This window comes from Sturnira hondurensis, unplaced genomic scaffold (assembly GCF_014824575.4).
Source record: "Sturnira hondurensis isolate 20B ecotype Veracruz unplaced genomic scaffold, ASM1482457v3 Scaffold0007208, whole genome shotgun sequence".
NCBI lineage: Eukaryota > Metazoa > Chordata > Mammalia > Chiroptera > Phyllostomidae > Sturnira > Sturnira hondurensis.
In genome coordinates, this window is record NW_028079839.1 from 2128291 (window position 1) to 2147738 (window position 19448).

General features: G+C 55.4%; 1 protein-coding gene across 1 annotated transcript in view; it reads right to left on the reverse strand.

The window, feature by feature from the left end:
* Positions 1-19448, reverse strand: part of ADAM12 (ADAM metallopeptidase domain 12) — a 195343-nt gene that overhangs the window by 34071 nt on the left and 141824 nt on the right. Inside the window, exons 10-12 of the mRNA XM_037051284.1 lie at positions 9755-9932; positions 4622-4711; positions 3015-3210 (exon numbers count right to left, since the gene is read on the reverse strand). Of these exons, the coding sequence (XP_036907179.1) occupies positions 3015-3210; positions 4622-4711; positions 9755-9932 (464 nt within the window). The remainder of the gene's footprint in view (positions 1-3014; positions 3211-4621; positions 4712-9754; positions 9933-19448) is intronic.

Here is a 19448-nt window from a genome sequence, read left to right on the forward strand (position 1 = left end):
CCCCCCTACCGGTAAGAGGTCTGTTGGATGCCTGTGGGGGGCAGAAAACTGGCCCCCCAGTGAGGTCCCCGTGTGGATTCTCAGAGCCTTCCACAGCCAGAGGGACTCTGGAGATGCAGTGAAGGGAAGGCTCTTCTGGATAATCTGGGCGGGCCCCGTGTAGCCACATGGTCCTTCTGCGAGAGAGGCAGGGGGGTCAGCGTCGGAGAAGGACGTGGGACTACAGAAGCAGAGGTCAGAGAGTGACAGCGGTTTGAAGATGCTGCGCTGTTAGCCGAGAGGAGGAAGGACGAGACCAGCAGCCAAGGAGCCTCTGCGTGCTGGAGAAGGGCCCAGGTGCGTCCCCAGACCTCCCGGGGGACCTGCCCCACTTGCATCGGACTTCAGAGCTCCGACCCCCAGGACCAGAAGGCGGTCAGTTTGTGTTGTCGCAAGCCAGTAAGTCTGTGGCACTTGTTTGGGCCGCCACAGGAGACCCACACGGGGGCACTGGAACTGGGCAGTGAAGCTGCTACACTGGTACAGAAGGACAGGGGCACCTGCCCTTGCAAAGCTAGCCGTCAAGGCCATCAAGGTCCTGAGGGCCTCAGCTGGTCCTGAGGATGCCTCCGGGGTGATCTGAAGTCCTGAGAAGGGGTTGGCGATGCCGACTGAAGTCACAGACCTGAGGTGGCTCTCCACGTCTGGTCGCCTCACGCCCACCGTTTCAGGAACTCTGAGCATCCCCAATGCTGGGTGTGTTCAGTCTGCGTGCTGTGACACCCTCTGGCAAGCCAAGCACCGCCCCGGTGAGGCGTCCTCAGTCAGCGTGGCCAGGGTGGGGCAGGGGAGCAGGGCCGGGAGCCCCAGGGATGGTGGTGTGGGGCCCCAGGCTGCCAGGCCTCCGGCTTCACCCTTGGCCTCGAGGACGGTAGAAGTTCAAAGCAGGTAACTCTCTACCACGCTCGCTTTTGGAGAGCTAGTTTCCTGAGTCAGATCCTTGGTGTCCCCGCCTGTCTGGCTCTGTCTCTGGTCAGAGAGCTTGGGAAGGACAATCCGATGAGATAATAAATACCAGGCTTGGTCATCAGGAATCAGAGGCGTGCGGCCAGCTGAGTCACACTTGTGGTGGTGGCTCAGAGAGAGCTGTGGGGGCTCCCGTGTGAACTCACTCTGGCCTTGGGGCCAGACGTTATAACACAGCAGGGCCCTGAAGGCACATTTCACCCCGAGGGCTCCGGTGCTGGGTGTGCCCTGGCCACGGGCTGCTCCTTGGAAGGTAGTACTGATACATCCCCTGTGACTCAAGAACCGGAGATTGCTGAGTCTGGAGGAAGGCCAGGAAGGGGCGGTCACTGGGGATGCTTCGTGGCACCAAGACGTGGCCTACAGCAGTAGCCACTGTCCCAACGTGACCTCACTGGGCTAAAAGGTGTTGAGAGTCACTAACCCACTCAGAAGCCATATGACCACCTGGCATGTGTATAGCGAGTGCCTACTTTGTGCTTGTTATTGCAAAGAATTCACCTAGCTTGAGACCACAAGATGAGCCCACCCTTGCCTGGGGGTCTTCGCAGCCCAGTGGACAAGCGGGCCAGGACTGGGGGCTGGCCAGGGCCCACAGATGGAGCACTGAGGCCCCAGGCTGCAGGGCCCCTCTTTGCCTCTGCCCCAGTGCATCCACCAAGCTTGAGGTTCATGGAAAGACCTGGGTGTGAGAGGGCAGGGCTGCATTAGCCCCAGATTGCTGTGCCCCTCAGGAAGTCCAAGTGCAGAGACGCACGTCAGGCTGGTGTGACGAGGGGCTCCATGACCGGACACGCCTGGGGCATATCTCCTTGTTTTCCTTGCTCGGGTCGTTGCTTTCACACACATTCCCACCCCAAGCGTTGGTGCTGAGTCATCATTTTCTGCCCTGGTCTGCTTGCCACGCCACTCCCAAAATCAAAACCTCACCACGAAGTCTGACACAAGTCCATATCAGATTTCCCTCCCCTCACATGCCAGGGCCGGAGCTTGCCTGGCTCTCTGCCTGGCTCACCACAGTGGCCTTGTCCCCGCTGGGCTCTCTGACCAGAGCTGAGGTCACCCTGCAGCCAGCGGGAGGAGAGAGACGGCAGACAAGACCGGTGGGGCCCGCAAGCTTGGGAGATGCTCTGCGTGGGCCTGAGGCGGGCAGCACATCATGGGCCGTGAGCCCCGTGGCCTGGGCTGCCCTCTGAGCTGGGGACCTCTGGCCCCAGAAGGAGGGGCCACACACAAGAGACACACTCGGGGGCCCGATTCTTCCCCCTTTCACACCCATGTGGGCTTTGGGTGACACTGGCCTATGTCCGAGCCCAGTCTCACGGCCTGGGGAAACTGACTTTTGGCCTCTGAGCCTGAGCTTTACCTTCTGAAAACTGTGATCATCCCCACCCCCAGGGTCCCTGCAGGGTTAGAAGGGACCGAGCACCCAGCTCAGTGTCGCCCACACAAGAAGTGATGAACTGACTGCCTCTAACTGACTCAGCTACCATTTGCCTGGTGCTTCTCTGGGACACTCGAGCCTGACACTCTGCCTCCAGAACCACGAGGGCACTTGAGGGCCTCAGACCCCGGCATCCACGCTCTTCCTCCGAGGCCTGGTGTCCAGTCTCCTGCCCCCACGGTCCCTTCCATGTGCTGCCCATCCCCTCATCCCCCACCCTGTGGCAGTGACTTCCTGGGGTGCCCACTCTCAGCCCTGGCCAGGGGTCCTTGTTGGGCACCACGAAGCACGTACGCCATCGGAGCGGTGGTGGGAAGTGCTGTCTGCCCGTCTGTCTGTCCGACCCCCTGTGAAGCGATCTGAGAGCAGGGGTCAGAGCTGATCCATCCCTGTCACCCGTGGACGCACAGTAGGTGCTCACACGTCTCTCACTGGACGGCGCTGAGCGCCTCAGGGCTGGCTCCGGGTTGTACCCAATGCCCGGCAGCCCCCAGCCGGACCAGGGAGCCAATCCCGGCAGCGGACAGTGCGCCCCACCCTGCCTGGAGCAGCAGGGGCCACGTACCTGGTCCCCAGAGGGTGACGCACTGCTGCTCGTGGGTCTGGCAGATGCCGCTATAGCAGTAGCCGTCCACGCCCTGGCACGGGTGCCCGTCATGCAGGTGCAGGTTGGCCGGGCAGTGGGGGCTGGTCCCCGAGCAGGACTCCGGCAGGTCACAGGCGTTGCTCGGCCCCCTGCACGCCGTGCCTGCAGGTTTCAGCTGAGGGGAGAGGGCGTTAACAGTATGGCTCTGTGGGAAGGGGGCCGCCATCCCCACGGTGCTCCTGGGACGGACTGAGCCGCTGATCTCACGTGTCCCAGACAGGGGCACGGGTTTCAAAGCCAGTCCCCTTAGAGCAGAGGGAGCCACTGAGAAAACAGGCTTGCTCTGGTGACAAGGCCGCACGGCCCCTCGGAAGCGTCCTGCACGGTAGGGTTGTCTGGTGGGCAGACAGGCTGGTCGCTGGCACCTGCCACTTGGGGGAAGGGGAGGGGAGGGAACGCTGCCTGATTTTTAAGAAGATCTCTGGTCACCAATGCCATCACACAAGGCCATTACGTGTTTTAAGGAGAGGCTGGCACTTACGGCATTAGCATTTGTGGGCAAGTGGACAAAAATAATCCTGAGGGCACAACCCTAAAAGCTACTTTGTGTTGACCTCAGCTCACGGAGCTGGAAACCTGTCAGGAGGGCTTCCTGGGGCGAGGTGCAGAAGACAAGAAGCAGGGGCAGTACACGATGTCAGGGACCACCAGGCCAATGCCTTGTGGCTTCTCTGAGGCTGCTCGGTGTGGCCTCCCCGCCCCAGCCACGTCCAGGCATCTCCTGCCATCAGCTGCCACAGGCGGGCGGTGCCAGCTGCTCTCACGGTCCCGACAGATAATCACAAGTAGCAAGAGGGTAAAGGGTGTTCTGAGCGCAACGCAAAATGCTTCCCTGAACTTCTGAATCCCTGGGCTGTCAGAGGGAGGCTCCTGCAGGCAGGTCGCTGAGATTCACGGCTTCATTAAAAAGAAATAAAATCCTGCCCTTGAAGCCTCTGACTCAAAAGCCCAGGCCTCTGCTCTGCCTCAGACCTCAGCTCTGAATGAGGAGGCAGACAATGGAACTACCAGGACAAATGCAGTGATGGCGGTGGAAATGGCAAAGGCGTGAAACTGCCACGCTGGGCTGGGCCGGGGCGCCTTCAGTTAGGGGGGCATCGAGATCAGGGCGTTCACACGTGAACCCCAGGACAGCCTGCAGGGCTCCTCAGCCCAGTGGTCGGATGTTCTCAGGCTCCAGCCAAGGGGACGGGTGTGCAGCGGAGCAACGGGAGTGGGGACTTGCTCTCGAATCCTCCTCTGGCCCTGGTGACAGGGCTGCACGTGCCTCCAACAGCACGGCTGGAGCTGAGTGTTTCGGTCCAATTACTTTTCAGCTCATGGATAACTGATCACAGATGACGTACCATAGAAAGGTGCCTTTCATGCGGAGACTGGAAGATGCTAAAAACAGCAGGTGACCCTACCAACTCCAGTGAGGGGATACCGCTTCTGCAGCAATGGGTGCTGGGAAGCGGCCCTGCCCCACTGCTTGCCGGGTCGAACCACTGGGGCCTGCGGGCGACCTTGGGGCTGGGAGACCTCACCTGGCAGTCTTCACAGCACAGCCCATGTGCACAGACAGCGTCCGGCTTCAGGGTACAGGTGGTGGCGTTGCAGCAGAGATTCGTACATTCCTGGGGAGGGAAGGGGATTCGTCGGATAGGGTCATGGGGAGCAACCATCATGGAAAGCAAACATCCCTGCAGAGCCTCAAAAAAGAAGAAAGAACCAGGCGGCCCAGCTCTTGAGCCAGAGACTGAGGATTATCTTTGTAAGAAAGCAAAACCCTGCAAGTACCTACAGACCGAGTGGGTGTGCGGGTCCCTGGAGAGAACCAGCAGCGCTCGGGTGAGGGCCGTGCAGGGGTGGGGGTGGGGGGCCCAGGCAGGAGGGCTGGCGGAGAGGCAGCCCATTCAGGGCAGCCACAGCTGGGGCTCCGGAGGGAAGAGGGTCCTCCTGTTCCGCAGGTCTTATGGCGGGGGACCGCATCGGCGTCGCTAGCACACTGTGAGCCTAAGTTATCGAACAATATACGGAGATGCAGGCAACTGTCCCTGTCCAGAGCTCATTGGCAGGAAACAAAGTCAAGTCAGCAGTGTTTGAATGCAGTTCCTTGCCGTCCAATCCGGGGCGGCAGATGAGACTCTTGCTCAGCCCAGCTGAGCTGCTGAACCGACTCCTCGGGTCAGAAATGCACACGGGAGTGACTGAGGGGCAGGGAGGAGGTCTGTGGGCCACCGATTGGCAAAGGATTGAAACCCAGAGGTCAAATGTTAGATGCATCGTCTTCTCTGAAATAAAAGTGAGAGAGGAAACGAACCCCTCCGTTCGCCTCCATGTGCATCACAAGTGCCCACTGGTTTTCTAACGATCAGAAACAAGAGTCTTGGGCTCCCGACAAAAGGTTCACACGCATTCACCTGGTATCTTTATGAAGTTGGGGCATGGCAAACTCTCCAACAGCTTGGAGCTTAGACATGTTAGAAAGAAACAAATTATTAAAAGAAGTAGCAGTCCATAGAGTCCTTAGTATTAATTTATCGGCGTCCTTTAATGCTCCTTAATATATGCTGGTCGCTAAAGAAATGATATACTGTTGGCTGCAGTGAAGCCAAGCCTGTACTATTTCAATAGCACAGTGTTTCACTCCCAAAAACCATCTTGTGTGAATTAATTTATAATTAGGATTATTAATGCAATTGATTAAGTTGTGTTGGTAATCCAGAATATTTAAGGCTAACCCAGATATCTCAATGAAACCCTGTGTAAGACTATGAATTCTATTCTTGTTTGGTGTTTGCCTTGCCCTCCTATGATATGTACATCCAGAGCAATTAGACTTTAAATTTGTTTAAGGACTTCAAAACACCCGCAGTGTGTAACATACACAATAAAACTGCTAAGCAGAAGTCATGGCTGTCACGGTGTGGCTTTCTAACTCATGGACCTACAACCCTAAAAAGCTTAGGAACCTGTTCTTTTTATTTGTTTTATTTTATTTTAAAAAATATTTAATTTTTTTTAATTTTTAGAGGGAGGGGAAGGGAAGGAGAAAGAGACGGAGAGAAACATAAGTGTGTGGTTGCCTCTCTCACACCCTCACTGGGGACCTGGCCTGCAACCCAGGCATGTGCCCTGACTGGGAATCAAACCAGTGACACTTTGGTCCACAGCCTGTGCTCAATCCACTGAGCTACGCCAGTCAGGGCTTTTTTTCTTTCCTTTTTTAAAGAGCCCATCAGTTGCATTCCTGATCCCCACCTTCAAATGTACAATAACGTCGTCCTGCTCGTTAGGGTCTCCAGGGCTCCACTAAGGACACATGAACCAAATGACAGATTCCCCAGTTCTAAGTGAAATCAGCCATCCTAAGACTGGGTCCTAAGGTCCTTTCGGAACTACCTTCCCACCCCCAACAAATCCCCGAATAACATAAGCAGCAGCTCAAATGGAAATGGAGCCAAGCAGAAGGGCTTCGACTTCAAAGGGGATTGATAATGTGAGAAGAGAACTAAATTTAAAAGCTATTTGCAAGCTGCTGGCATCCCAGTGACTTTCCACAAGGAGCCGGGGCTGATTCCCAGGGCTGTCCCTGGGAGGACGAGTGAGCAGTCATGTCCTTGTGGCTGACAGAAATCCGATGCCCCACGCAGGAAGCTTTCCCCAGTCATGTGCCTTTTCAGTGACACGGAGTCTACTTCTGCAGTGCTCGACTGACCAGAGGAGACCAATTCTTCCTCTGCTAATCCATTCATTATTTTAGGACTCAACAGAGAAGTTCGGTAGAGCCAGTGAACACCCAGGCTTCAGAGGAGGAAGAATAACGAAGCCGTGGGTCAGCCATCTGCAGACGCCCTGATTGTCATTCCTGAGCCGTGCGTCCCGTGCGGATGTGGACTCCTCACTACAGCACACGGGGGCAGGGCAGTCATGCCTCCTTCTGAAGATGGTGGAGATTATCCCTGGAAGGGAGGGAGCAGAAGCTGGTTCCAGCAGTGAGCTGGAGACCCATAGAGCCCCTGAACGGGCCGCAGGACGCAGGGGCCGATAGGGAGCAGAGGCGTGAGGAATGTTTCCAGGGCCTGAGCACTGGGGGAGGGGATACAGAGCCCCGGTTAGCAGGTGGGACTATGAGTTTTGGTCAAAGCGATTTGGAAACTGGAATTGGGTTGTCACACTACTAGACACAGTTTGAGCTTGAACACTGAAAAGTGAAAGATAAAACAACAACACCAACAAAATTAGGCCCTGGCCAAATAGCACAGTTGGTTAGCGTCATCCTGATACATCAAGGTTGCAGGTTTGATCCTTAGTCAGGGTACATACAAGAATCAACCAATGATGCATCAGTGAGTGGAACAGCACATCCGTGTTTCTTTCTCTCTCAAATCAATCAATCAATTTTTTTTTAATTTAAAAAGTGAGGCAAAAGTCTCACCTGTGACTTTGCAACTTTTCTTGGAAGGACTTTAGTCAAGCAGAATGAGAGTTTTCCTCAAGTACCAAGAACTTATCCTGGGAAACAAGGCCGCTAAGCACAGCCATATAAATTTGGGGATTGTGTGTAAGTGAGATTTGGCTCTACACAAGGAAAGAGTTTGAGTTCATCCAATCCGCCTGCAATGCAATGTGCTGCCTGGCCAGAGAGTAAGCGTCCTGTCGAAGAGGAATGAGCCCCTGATGGAGGTGAGAGAGGCCACAGCATCAGCGGACGGCAGAACTCAGGCACGCAGGCATCTTCTCACAGCTGGTGGTGGTTGTGGTGATGTTGATTGGTAGGACTGATGGAGATGCTGGGGATGCTGATTGGTGGGATAGGGATGGTGGGATGCTGATTGGTGGGATAGGGATGGTGGGATGCTGATTGGTGGGATAGATGGGGATGCTGGGGATGCTGATTGGTGGGACAGATGGGGATGCTGGGGATGCTGATTGGTGGGATAGGGATGGTGGGGATGCTGATTGGTGGAAATGATGAGGATTATGGGGATGCTGGGGATGTTGGGGATGCTGATTGGTGCAGGTGGAGGTAACATTGTCATTGTGGTGATGATGATGATGACAGTGGTGGTAACAGCAGAGCGGTTATGGGGGGAGGGGTGGTGGGGATGGAGATGGTGACAGTGCTAATGTTAACGGTGCTGATGGTGAGGGTGGCAGCGACGCTGCTGGTCCTGCTGGAATGTGGGGTGAGGGATGCTAAAGCAGTCACCCCAAACTTGGCAGCTCATCTGTGGCTCCATGAAGAGCCGTCCAAGTCATTTAGGTCAGTGAACAATCCCGAGGAGTTCCAACCAAAGATGAGCCATTTTTAAGTGGGCATGGCCTCCCCTGAGACATATGGATAACTTAAGCTAATTTGTTTTCTTTAGGTAATTAACAAAGTCTCTAAGGAGTTTCCCCTTCGCATACCCCGTCCCAAAACAGTTTCACATTTTCTTCCACTGACCCTAGAGCGTTCCTGTCACTCTGTGATGAGGCTGGTGACTCCCCGGCAACCCAGCCTGTGCACTGTGAGCAAAACCAACCACCACTGGGGACAAAACCTTTGATAAAACCACCACTAGAACCCGCTCCCCAGTGCTTACTTATTCACACCCAACATTCTTGCTGAAACGGTCAGACTGGACCAAGGCCATTCCTTCGGGGGTGGGAAATCTCCACGACCCAGAGAAGGACACAATGAAGATTCCCCGAAGTTGTTTGTGAGATGAAGACTGGAACCTGAGGCCTGTCCTGAAGTCTCAGCACGATTTCCCCCAGTTGGAGTAGCTTTCCAAGCACACCCTTCCCAAGCCCCGCTTGAGCCCATCTGTGAACTGACCCAAGCCCACCTTGACCTTGTCAACCACCCCGGCTCGCAGAAGCTCATGGGCAGGGTGCCCCACACTCGGCCGCCTCTGCACAAGCTCCCTGCTTTGATTCATGCCAAGCACAACCTCTTCCAAGCTTCCAGGGGCCTCCCTGTCTCCTGTCATTCTCTTTCCCTTTCAAGATTAGGTAAGAAATTAAAAAGTGGCCATTACCATTTTTATGCTGATTAATGTTACCTTGGGCCCTACAGGAACAGGACAATTTCCCAATGCTGGCTGGAGAATACAATTGAATAAAGCCCTTTGCTGGATACAAATGTCCCCTGCTTTTGCTTATTGCTTCTGAAAGCTAATGAGCAGAGAGGCAGGAGGCTGGGAGCCGGGAGCCGGGAGCCGTGGGCCAGCACGCGGAGGCGGCTGTGGCAGCCACACGGGGTTTTAATTTGAGAGGAAGCGCCTGGTGAAAAATGAGTGTTGCGTATTCAAATTCCCCTTGTTCACAAGCCATACGGAGAGAAAGATATGGTGCTTATTAGCTGTTTGAAGCCGGTGGGCCCGGGCTTTCTCTTCTGTCAAACTCAAAGCCAAATGCTTTGCCACTGTTGTGGTGCTCACCTTGCCAAGAACACCATGTCCTTCAACAGAGGGGGTCCTTTATCTCCTGAAGCCAGTGATATGACTTATTTTGTGCAATAGTTAAAATCTAAGACAGCTTCCTGGCTTGGGGACTTGTTCCAGGTGCCCCCGGAGGACTTTGCCAGCTGTGGTCCAGCCAGCCCGGCCATCGGGCCTAGTGAGTGCCCTGTGTTCCCGCGGCTTCGCCTGGACACGCCCCCAAGGCAACGGCCAGGAAAGGCCTCTTACCTCCGGCTCCCCACAGTCACACTCCTCTCCTTCCTCGACGTAGCCGTTCCCACACTTCGGGCCCCCGAAAGCCGGCTTGACCTCCGGCAGGTTGAAGAGGCACATGCCCACACCCTTCTCCAGGCTGGCCTCCAGGTCGTTCCTGCTGCAGCTGCTGAACCCCACGGGGAAGGGGTACCTGCGGAGAGGAGCGGCGGGGCCGTGGTCAGAGCCTGGCCCGGCCTCGTCTGCTTCCTGCGCTGCGGATCCTGGGCCCCCCAGCGACTCCCGCCCACAGGTCTGCGGCTGGGCTCGCCGAACAAAGCCTTCAGCACCCAGTGTAGAAGGAGGCAAACCAGGCAACGCTGGGTGTGGGTGCCCTGAGACCCCTCCCTGCACAGTGCCAATGCCACCGACAAGGACTGCTTTATCCTAAAGCACACGCTCTTCCAACGGTCCTCAAGCCAACGAGTGTAGACAGAGCCATGTCTACCTTATTAACAGTTCCACGTGAGCCGACTCCATGGAACACATGAATTCTTAGGACCTGTCGCCAGTGGTGTGGACACATACTGATGTCCTTATTGGAAAGTGAAAAGAAGGAAGCAGGACAAAGGACTCTGCTTAGCAGTCCCAGGGATCGAGGGACACAACCCCGCTTTGGTTGGGGCCGGCCGATCCTGGCTGCAGGTCTACGAAGGCCTGTCCCTATCTTTCCCAAGCACAGTGAGAAGAGAGTGGAGGGGTCGACGGGCAGGGCCCGCTTTTGCCTCAAAATACCAGGGATATAAAGGGATGTGGCTGAGTTGGCCACCTCCCCAGCAGAGTTCATGTTCTCTGCTCCACGGCTGGAGGGGCTGCCCTGCCCCCTTGCACCGGGTGGGTTCGTGGGTTTGGCTCACGAGCAGAGGTGGCAATGTGCGTCACTTCTGGTCGGAGGTGTTTAAGCGAATGTTCCTCTCTATGCCAGCTGAGCTCAGGGGCTCCATGGTCCTAGGACTCGGAGGAGCTGGGCCTGGTCCTGACTCACTGCAGGGAGGGATGCCACCTGCAGCGCCGAGCCCCGGAGGGTCATTCCGATGGGAAACCGCTCGGTCTTGGTTAGCCCCTGGAAGTCAGGACTTTGTTCCTTCAGTAGCTGAGTCACCCTGTCTCGCTCTGTTTTAAAGATGCGTTTTCCCATGACCGCAGGTAGCCAGGGCCAAGAGGCCCAGGCACGCCAGAACCCAGAAGGTCGTCTCACTTAGGGAGAAAGCGGGCCTGCTGATCAGCCAGCCCTGACACCCTCTCCCTGTGCAGATGGTCACAGGATGACATTATCACTGGGTCCCAACCAACTGGCCACATCAGTGCACGCCGCCGTTCCCCGAAGATGGCAGACTTGCCACTCTTTCAGGATGGAGTTTGGCAGTTTTTTAGGACCACTGCTGAGTCCGTAACACTGCACTGTCCACACAAGTTTTCTCACAAGCTTATTAACTCGGGACTGTAACTCCAATTGACACATACACTAATGAATGGAAGTCCTGCTCTTGGGTGTGGAAGAAATAAACCATGACTTATCTGTCCTGCTGTAACAAAGCCCCTTTTCAAAGCTTTATAACTTCCCTTGGGGGACAGACTCTTTATTCCAGGTATCGAAATGCTGCTGAATAGTCTCGGGGGATGATCCACAAGAAAAATGGTCATTTTATCGGTTTAGAAGGACTTGGCATCGGGAAGACAATGCTTCATTACATGGGCGGTTGAGAAGAGTTCTTCTCTTAGCAGAGAAATGAGCCTGCCCGGGGCCGAGATGGGACCTGCCTCCCTGTGTGGGGGGCACTCCCCCCGAGAAACATGCAGCTCAGCTTCTGGCCTGGGAGACTAGACGTCATCCCACTCACTGGTGCGCCCCGGGCTCTGTGATAAACTCTTATCAGTTCATTCCGGAAGGAAACTGATTTCCCGGCTATGTTAACTGCTAATTAGGAAAGACACCGGGGTGAGTTGTAGGCCTCGGGAAGGGTTTGTGGCAAGAACAGCAGCCGCCGAGAGCGGCCCGGTGGCACGGCAGCTGTCTGGATTGCCTGCCTCTCCAGCGAGAGGGGGGAGGGCACAACCTGACAGCCAGGGGGCTGAGATGGCTCCAGCCCCAGTTCTGACAGGACCCTCATGTCACTGTCTTCCAAAGGGACACACACATTCTGGGCTCTGTGTTGGGGGGGGTGACATTAAAGAAATGGCACAGAGACAAGGCAAATGAGATCAGTTTGGGTCCAGGACTAGAACTTCAGAGTGCTGGGGGGAGGGGACGGAACAGCTCGTGGTGGGCACGGCATCCGTGAGTCTGCTCCGGGTGTGGTCAGGCAGAATTGCAGTGGGCTGTGCGATGACACATTTCTGTCTCTCCTGGCTCTCTGCTGTTCTGCAGAAGGACAAGTCCCAAGGGCTTTTAAAATTCTCTGTCCCTTAGAATCACAGATAAATAACCTCCATCTGGGTCACGGGTTTCAGCCTCGCTCTAAGGAACTGTGCCCAGGTGTCAGACCCCTCGAGGGGCCTCGGTGTCCGCAACAACGTGGCACCCCAGGCGTGGCACCAACAGCTGCTGGTGCTGGACCGGGACCTCTAGCAGGGTGTCCGCGGACAGCAAGAGCTGGACCCCACACCGCATGGCCTCATTTCACCCTGTGTCACCTGCCTTCAAAGTCCGCACGACGCAAACCTCCAGCCCAGCCGGCAGGGGCCCACTGCTCCCGCCATGACACCTGTGAGTGCTCCCATTTCCCCCGCAGTCTGGGGCCTTTCTTAGAGTGCCCCGGGTGACGCCCCCGGGGAAGGCCACGCTCCCCCAAACATGCCTGCCTCCGCCACGCACTGGCCAGTCGGCATTCCGACTGTTTCCCCCTCTGCCATCACCTGAGAACTCCCTTTGGGTGACAAGGCCCAAGGGTGTTTTATCTCAGGAGAGTGTCGGCCGACTCTGCCCTTCCGTGATTTCTCCTCGGGGAAGCCAGGTGCCTGTCACACTCCGACATAGGATATTCCTGACTCTTTGGGGGGATTAAGAGGAGGTCTGGCTTTAGACAAAGACAGGCAGAATCATGTCCGTCGTCATCTGATTATTCTGCAAACACTCATCCAACACCCGTGACATGCCAGGCACTGTTCTGGGGGAGACCTACAAAGCACACAACAGTCCTTGCCATTGTGGAGCTGGTTTCTGGCGGGGCAGACTGCGCTTCAAAAGAGAAGGACGAGCATTGTGTTGGAAAGGCGGGGGGTGAGTGTTGAGGAGAAAACACTGGGCAGGGTGGGAGGAAGTGTGGGAGGGTGGTCAGGGGTGACCTCACCTGGGGACAGCATCGGGGCCCTCCCTGGGGGGATGGGTGAGGGGATAAGCTGTGGGCACACCTGGAGGAAGGACGTTCCAGGCAGAGGAAAGAGCATGCAAATCGGGATGGAGTTCTCGGGCAACTTCAAGTGCGACAGCAGGTAGACTAACCATCACCCTATCAACTAGTCCAGGGGTCGGGACGCTTCCGACTGCGAACAGCCATGTTCCTGTTCTGAAGCAAGTTCCTTCCTTTGGTTTCGGAGTCAGCGTATAGCACGTGGCCTTCCATTGGCTCAAACCGTTTCTCATGTTTCGTGCCTTCATCCGCCGGTATATGGACAAGAACATGGAATCGGGCCCTGGCGCCGCTCACGATCCCGAAGACGCTGCGCAGACCGTGCCTGTAGTTAAGAAGCATGAGCTTCGGTTTCTCCCACGGCTTTCGGCAACCTTGTCCTAGAGGGTTTTTTTAAAATGCTTCTCATAAACAGCCCCAATACGTCAGGACAGAAGCCAACTGAATCGACATATCACAAAGACACACTGGTACCAACAAAATTGGAGAATTATTCAGAGAAGAAGCCCTTTCCAGCAGCACTTGGCCTCGGCGTTCGAAAATAATCATACCTCGGACCCAGAAAAAGATGCTGCATGCGGCTCCTGGGCAGAGGCTCTCCCTTGGCAGCTGCGACCTCTTCAGTGTCAACACGTCCCCCCCTTTTTCTAAGATTTAACTACCGAGAACACCTGGGGGCAAATTCCCCCAGCTGCCTGCAAGGTTGGAAACAAAAAGGGGGTGTGACAACTGGGTGATTTGGGGAAATAAAACCACACACAAAACCCACTTTTCCAAAGAGGACGCCACCTGCCACTTCCTACCATAAACTGAGTCCCAGGTTAATACTGCAGTCGCCCCGTCCGGGGCCCCTTTGACAAAACCGCCATCAGAAGTCTCTTCTTGTAGGAGCCCGTTGTGTGCATCAGCGCTGTGTGCGCTGTGTGTGCCCCCAAAGCCAACTGATCGACCTTGACAGTGAGGCTGGGGTGCTCTCTGCCTGCGAAAGCTCCCTGGGATTCCTGGGGGGACAGCGACTCTTCCTCTCAGAAACCAGGCTGCAGGTCACTGCTCTTGGCGCTTCCGGTGACTCTGCTGCCTCCTTGAGGAATGTGTGCTGGGTCCCAGAGTCCCGGCTCTCCAGCTCCACCAAGCTCGGGGGTGACATCGGGCCATCTGCTGACTGCAGGAAAGGAACGGAAGTGACCAGGGAAAGCAGGGTGACACAGCGTGGGCGGCTGCTGCGAACAGCTTGGAGCAGATGCCACTGTGTGGCCGGAAAAGCCAATGTCGCAGGAAACCGGGGACGGACGGGAAGCCATCCGGAGTTCTCTGTTTAAATGAATTAAAAAAGAAAAAGAAAAAAGGAAATCTCCCATTTCCCACAGCTGATAAATGATTAGACAGTTAAGGAAGAGCTGGTTCTGGAAAATATTCTGCTTCCCACTGACTGCATTCTGCAGACTAAAATTGAGTTTTATTTTCTCCTGACAGCAGAAGGGACAGAGTCAGCTGCCCTGGGGGACTCCTCTGGACCTGGGCACGTGGCGTGGAGGAGTTGGAGAAGCACTAAAATCGGAAGACCAAGTCTGGGTACCATCGAATACAACAGAAGTTGTACACAGGAAGCCTCAGTCTTCCCATCTACAGAATGGGGATTATAGCGAACACCTCACGTGGCTGAGGATGCGGATCAGCGAGCTCCATACAAAAACACGCGAGTCTTTGGTTAATTTCAATGCACCGTGAGATGCTGGTGGCCAGTATTTATGTGGAAAATGATGCGCATTTATTTTCCTTATTTAGAGTTGCTGCTTTGGCTCTTTCAAATTACTGGCTGGCAGTGCCTCGAACATTCAGCTGCTGGGCAACATATCCGATAGGGGACAGAATTTATTATAATTGTAGCCCAAACATAGCTGTTGTTAAAACTGTGAAACCACAAGTACAAGTAAACTTGAGAGGAAAATGACTCAGGAGCCAAAGGCATGATCAGGCCGTTAAACACGATCCCTAACTTGCACACATGCATACGTGGTGTTACAGCAGAAAAAGACTCCGCTCCATTCCGGACAGGCTGGCTTTTACTAACTCAACCAGACCTTGAACTTGAGAGCATAACCAACCAACCAAACCACCAACACAGTAAAACAAATGGAAACATGCTTAGATGGCTGTCACCTGCCGGGTGGCCACGCTGGTTTTCAGTTCCCAAATGTCTCTCCCCAAAGCTCACGTCACCTGAGCACCCTCCAGGTGTTCTCCCGTCCTGTTACTCCATGGTCAAGGTCACCTGAGCTCAGAGTGGACGGTGGCCACAAACAGACTGGACCTGGCACCGTGCTCTGAGAACATGACCTAATGACTTACTCTTTATCATGAACTCCGCAAGCAGTTTGAAGATGTTTTTAAAAGCAGCTCGCTCTATCGCAGTTCATGGTCAGTTCTACTCCTTCCTTTCCCCTCAGGGGCATGAACCCTGCATGATGACCGTTTCCTCTGCCTGGGTGAGCTCAAGGCCCACGCAGAGCAAGAGGGTGCAAGAGGTCACGCTGCGGAGGGACGCTGCTCTGCCATGCTTCAAGCTAAGAACTCTGGGGCCATCTTCAGAAAAACCCTCAGGTTTTTCACAAGAATGCCCAGGAATAAAAACTTGCAAATGCACAAAATTGAGGTGAACTGCAAAGGCCGCCCTGTTGGGGCCAGTGGAGGTATCTGGGCCCACGGCGACCAGCCTTGTGGGCAGCACCCCATTTCAGGGGCTCGGGACCTCACCTCGCCTTGCATTTCAGGCATAATGACTACAAATATTAACAGCACTCACTATTCTTTAGGGAGCCCCTGCTGAGGCCCCGAGCTTGGTGGGCACCCTCGCTCACCGACACCCCTGGAGTCCAATGACATCATGCCTATTTTAAGGACGAGGAAACTGAGGCTCAGAGAGGTTAGGTGCCTGGCCACAGTCGTGTGGTTCAAGTCAGGACTAAAAGTGGCCCTTTGACCTGAAGGCCTGTGTTTTTCCCAAGCAACCACACTGCCATGTGGGTGGTTGGGAGGTCCCTGGGGACGGCTTCTGAGGTAACCCACGGGGCAGGCTCAGGCAGGACCCGGCACAAGTGGCCAGGGGAGGGCCACCAGCATCTGTGGAGGAGAAGGCAGCAGCCCCGGAGCCTCGGGCCCCTCGGTCCTGCTCGTGACTCTGAGGGACCCGCGAGGGCACCTCCCCAATCGTCTTCAGTGCAACAGCAAACGAAGGCCGGGGCGTGGGGTTCATCCGGCACACCTGAGGCCAAGCCTGGGCCCACCCGCACACACCTGCGAGAGGCCGTGAGTCCGTTTGGCCCCAACAAGCTGTGAGCACAGGAGAGAGTCCCCCTCCTGGACAGCAGCCGCTCGGCTGGACTCCTCCAGGGTGTGATGGGAGATGGAGGCGTGCCCAGCGCACCCCCTGCCCTGCCAGCCAGAACACCAGCTTCTGCAGCAGGACAGAGGGCAGGGCAGGGGCACAGGGAGAATGCTTCCTCCTGGCAGCGCCAGGAATGAAAAGTGGGGGCGTCAGGGCCGAGCTCGGACCCAGCGGACTCCCCAGATGGGCTGCAGGTGACAGGAAAGTGCGAGGCCAGGAGCAGAGGGTCAGAAATACGTCCTGAGTAGGACATTTCCATTGTTAATAGCAAACCCCTGGCCGCAAACAGTGGCGTCTGCGACACACTATGTTCATGTTTTTAACACATGAACTTTACCTCTGCACCTCCTCCTGGAAGCCAGTTAAAGTGCAAAGGTAACTCCCAGAATGTTTAATAACGAGAGAGACCGACTGAGCTCTGGCCAGCGGAGGGGTACACAGGAGACCTCCAGCATTGCCGGAAAGTAGAACCTTCACTCTGAGCTGCAGTGGCTGCTTCCTCCCAAACCCAGTCCCAAAAGGCAAGGGACGCATGGGCAGGGGACCCAGAGCTACACTGCAGGGACCCCAGCCCATCAGAGGGGGCATCCTTGAAACTTCTCAGGTTCATTATAAGAAAAGGCTGCAGGGCTCGTCCAGGGCGGGGCTCTGGGGACACGAACAGATGACTCGGCCCTTTCCTCTCATCCTGGGGACAGACCTGTGCAGATCCTGCCGGCCACTTCTACGGTGTCTGCAAGTCTGGGACAGGGAAGACACTTCTAATCAAAGGTGACAGGGAAACTGGTCAAGGCAGATGCCTCCGAGCCACGGCACCAGGACTGACATCTACACAGGCCCTGTTCTGGGTTCCCCGAGCTCTGGATGCTGGGCTCGGCACCATGGCCGCTGGGAAACTCGGAAGCCCAGCAGCCCTGGCCCTGGGCCCCCCAGGGATCGGGAACAGATACGCAGTGAGGAGCCACGGACCAGGCCAGAGGCCACGAGCCAGAAACTGTGGGCTGACATCTCGATCAGATCCCAACTGGGCCTCAGTCTGCCCACCTGTAAAATGGAGATGCCGTCTGCTCTCCCCTCCCAGGGCCGTGACAAGCAGATGGAAAGGGAGAGAGGACGTTCTTTGTAACCCAGAGTGCTCCCCGGGGTCTCGTTCGTGCAGCTACTTCTAGTTTTCGTATTTTGGATTCTCTCCTCCTCCTCTAGCTGAGCTAAGCTAGGGCCGCAGGAGGAGCCCCTTCTGGAAGGGCTCTGCCTTCCAAAAGCAAATCGCTCTTGTCGCCCTGATTTCCGTGAGCATTAAAACGACAGAAGCCATAATGGACGAGGCTACCTGCTTACCTGGGGTTTCTCAGCCCTCATTCTTTTTTACTTTCGTTTCGCTTTTCTGTTTATTGGGTTGTGTGTATTCTCGAGAGCTACTGGAAGCCCATTGCAGGCCGATGTGGGATAGGCAGGAAATGAAAGTGGCAATGTTGCCGCAGATGCCAGAGTCAGCGTGAGAGACGGTTGGTAGACCAGAGTCTTCTCCCTGGAGCTTCGGTCGTTCACAAGGGGGGAGGGATGGCCGTGCCCCTCTCGCATCTGACTGTGCTGTAAGTGCCCTCTGCCCATTCATCCACCTGCCGTCACCCAACCGTCTGCTCTCCACCCACTCAGTCATCCACCCACCCACCCTCCCTTCCATCTATTTATCCACCCTTTCATCCACCCATTCAGTAAAGAAGTATTTTTTTTTTAACTCTACCACATACCAAGCCCTCTTCTAGGTTCTGGGGACTCAGCAATGAACAAAACAGACAAAACTCCTGACCTAGTGGAGCTTAAAGTGGGTCCTTCCGGATACTGTTGGCTGTAGTGAGGCCCATCATTTACCCTTGACCCCACCCTGCAGCCCCCATGCCACCTGTCCTAGGGAGGGGAGGAAGCGGTGGACATGTGTGCTTGTCTGGGGGGAGATCGACAGAACTTCAGCCGAACTGTTTTCACACACGTTCTGCCACAAATAAAACGGGGGATTAATGAGCAACGACAGGAAGGAACTCTCTGCTGTTGGAACATAAGCTGAGGTTTGCAGAACTAAACAGCTTAAAAATGGGGCACTGTTTCTGCCTCCCAGAAGTCGCACAGGGACACTGCTCTGTGCTGCTGACGCTTCAGTCTCCCCAGGAAGCCCAAACATGGCAACACACTTGTGGCCACTTCCATGTGGCAAACACAAGGGGAGGCCTGACGGCACAGCTGCCCAGGCTTATGCTTAGTCCAGCTGCATGGAGCCCAGCTGCACGGAGCCCAGCTGCACAGAGCCCAGCTGCACAGAACCCGGCTGCACAGAGACCAGCTGCACGGAGACCAGGTGCAAGGAGCCTGGTGACACTCGGCCCCCGTGAAGCCTATGGTCGGGAGTTAGCACAGTTTTCTGTGACCAGTCCCCTGGGATAGATGCCTTTCTCCTCTCCCTGAGGGTTAGAGCTGCTGCTGATCTTTATTTGAGATAAGGAACCCGAAGATGGAAAGGCAGGGGGCTGCTCCTGGTGACTTGGCCTATGTCTGGGGGCTTCCATGTGGGTCGTGTTGAAAGTGCAGGCATTTTTTTTAAACTTTCTGAGCTCCAGCTCCCTTACCTTTAAGATGGGTCATAATCCTGCCCACCTCATACAGTTTACTGATGAAGTAAGACATCCTGAATGCAATCCTCAAGGGTCAAGGTCAAGTTTGCCTAGGTTCACTTCCCCTGAGGTGGATATTCAAGGAACGGTGGCCATGCAGGCCCGTCTCCCTGTCTTGACCTGTGTTGTGTGTCCAGCTTAGGAGGGGAGGACAGTTCTATCATGCCCCTGGGTGGTGACTTCCAGTATCCCAGCTCTGCCGCAGTCACGGGAGAACGCCTTTATTGTCCAGTGAGCAGTATCTAATCATGTGGAGCGGAAAAAAAAAA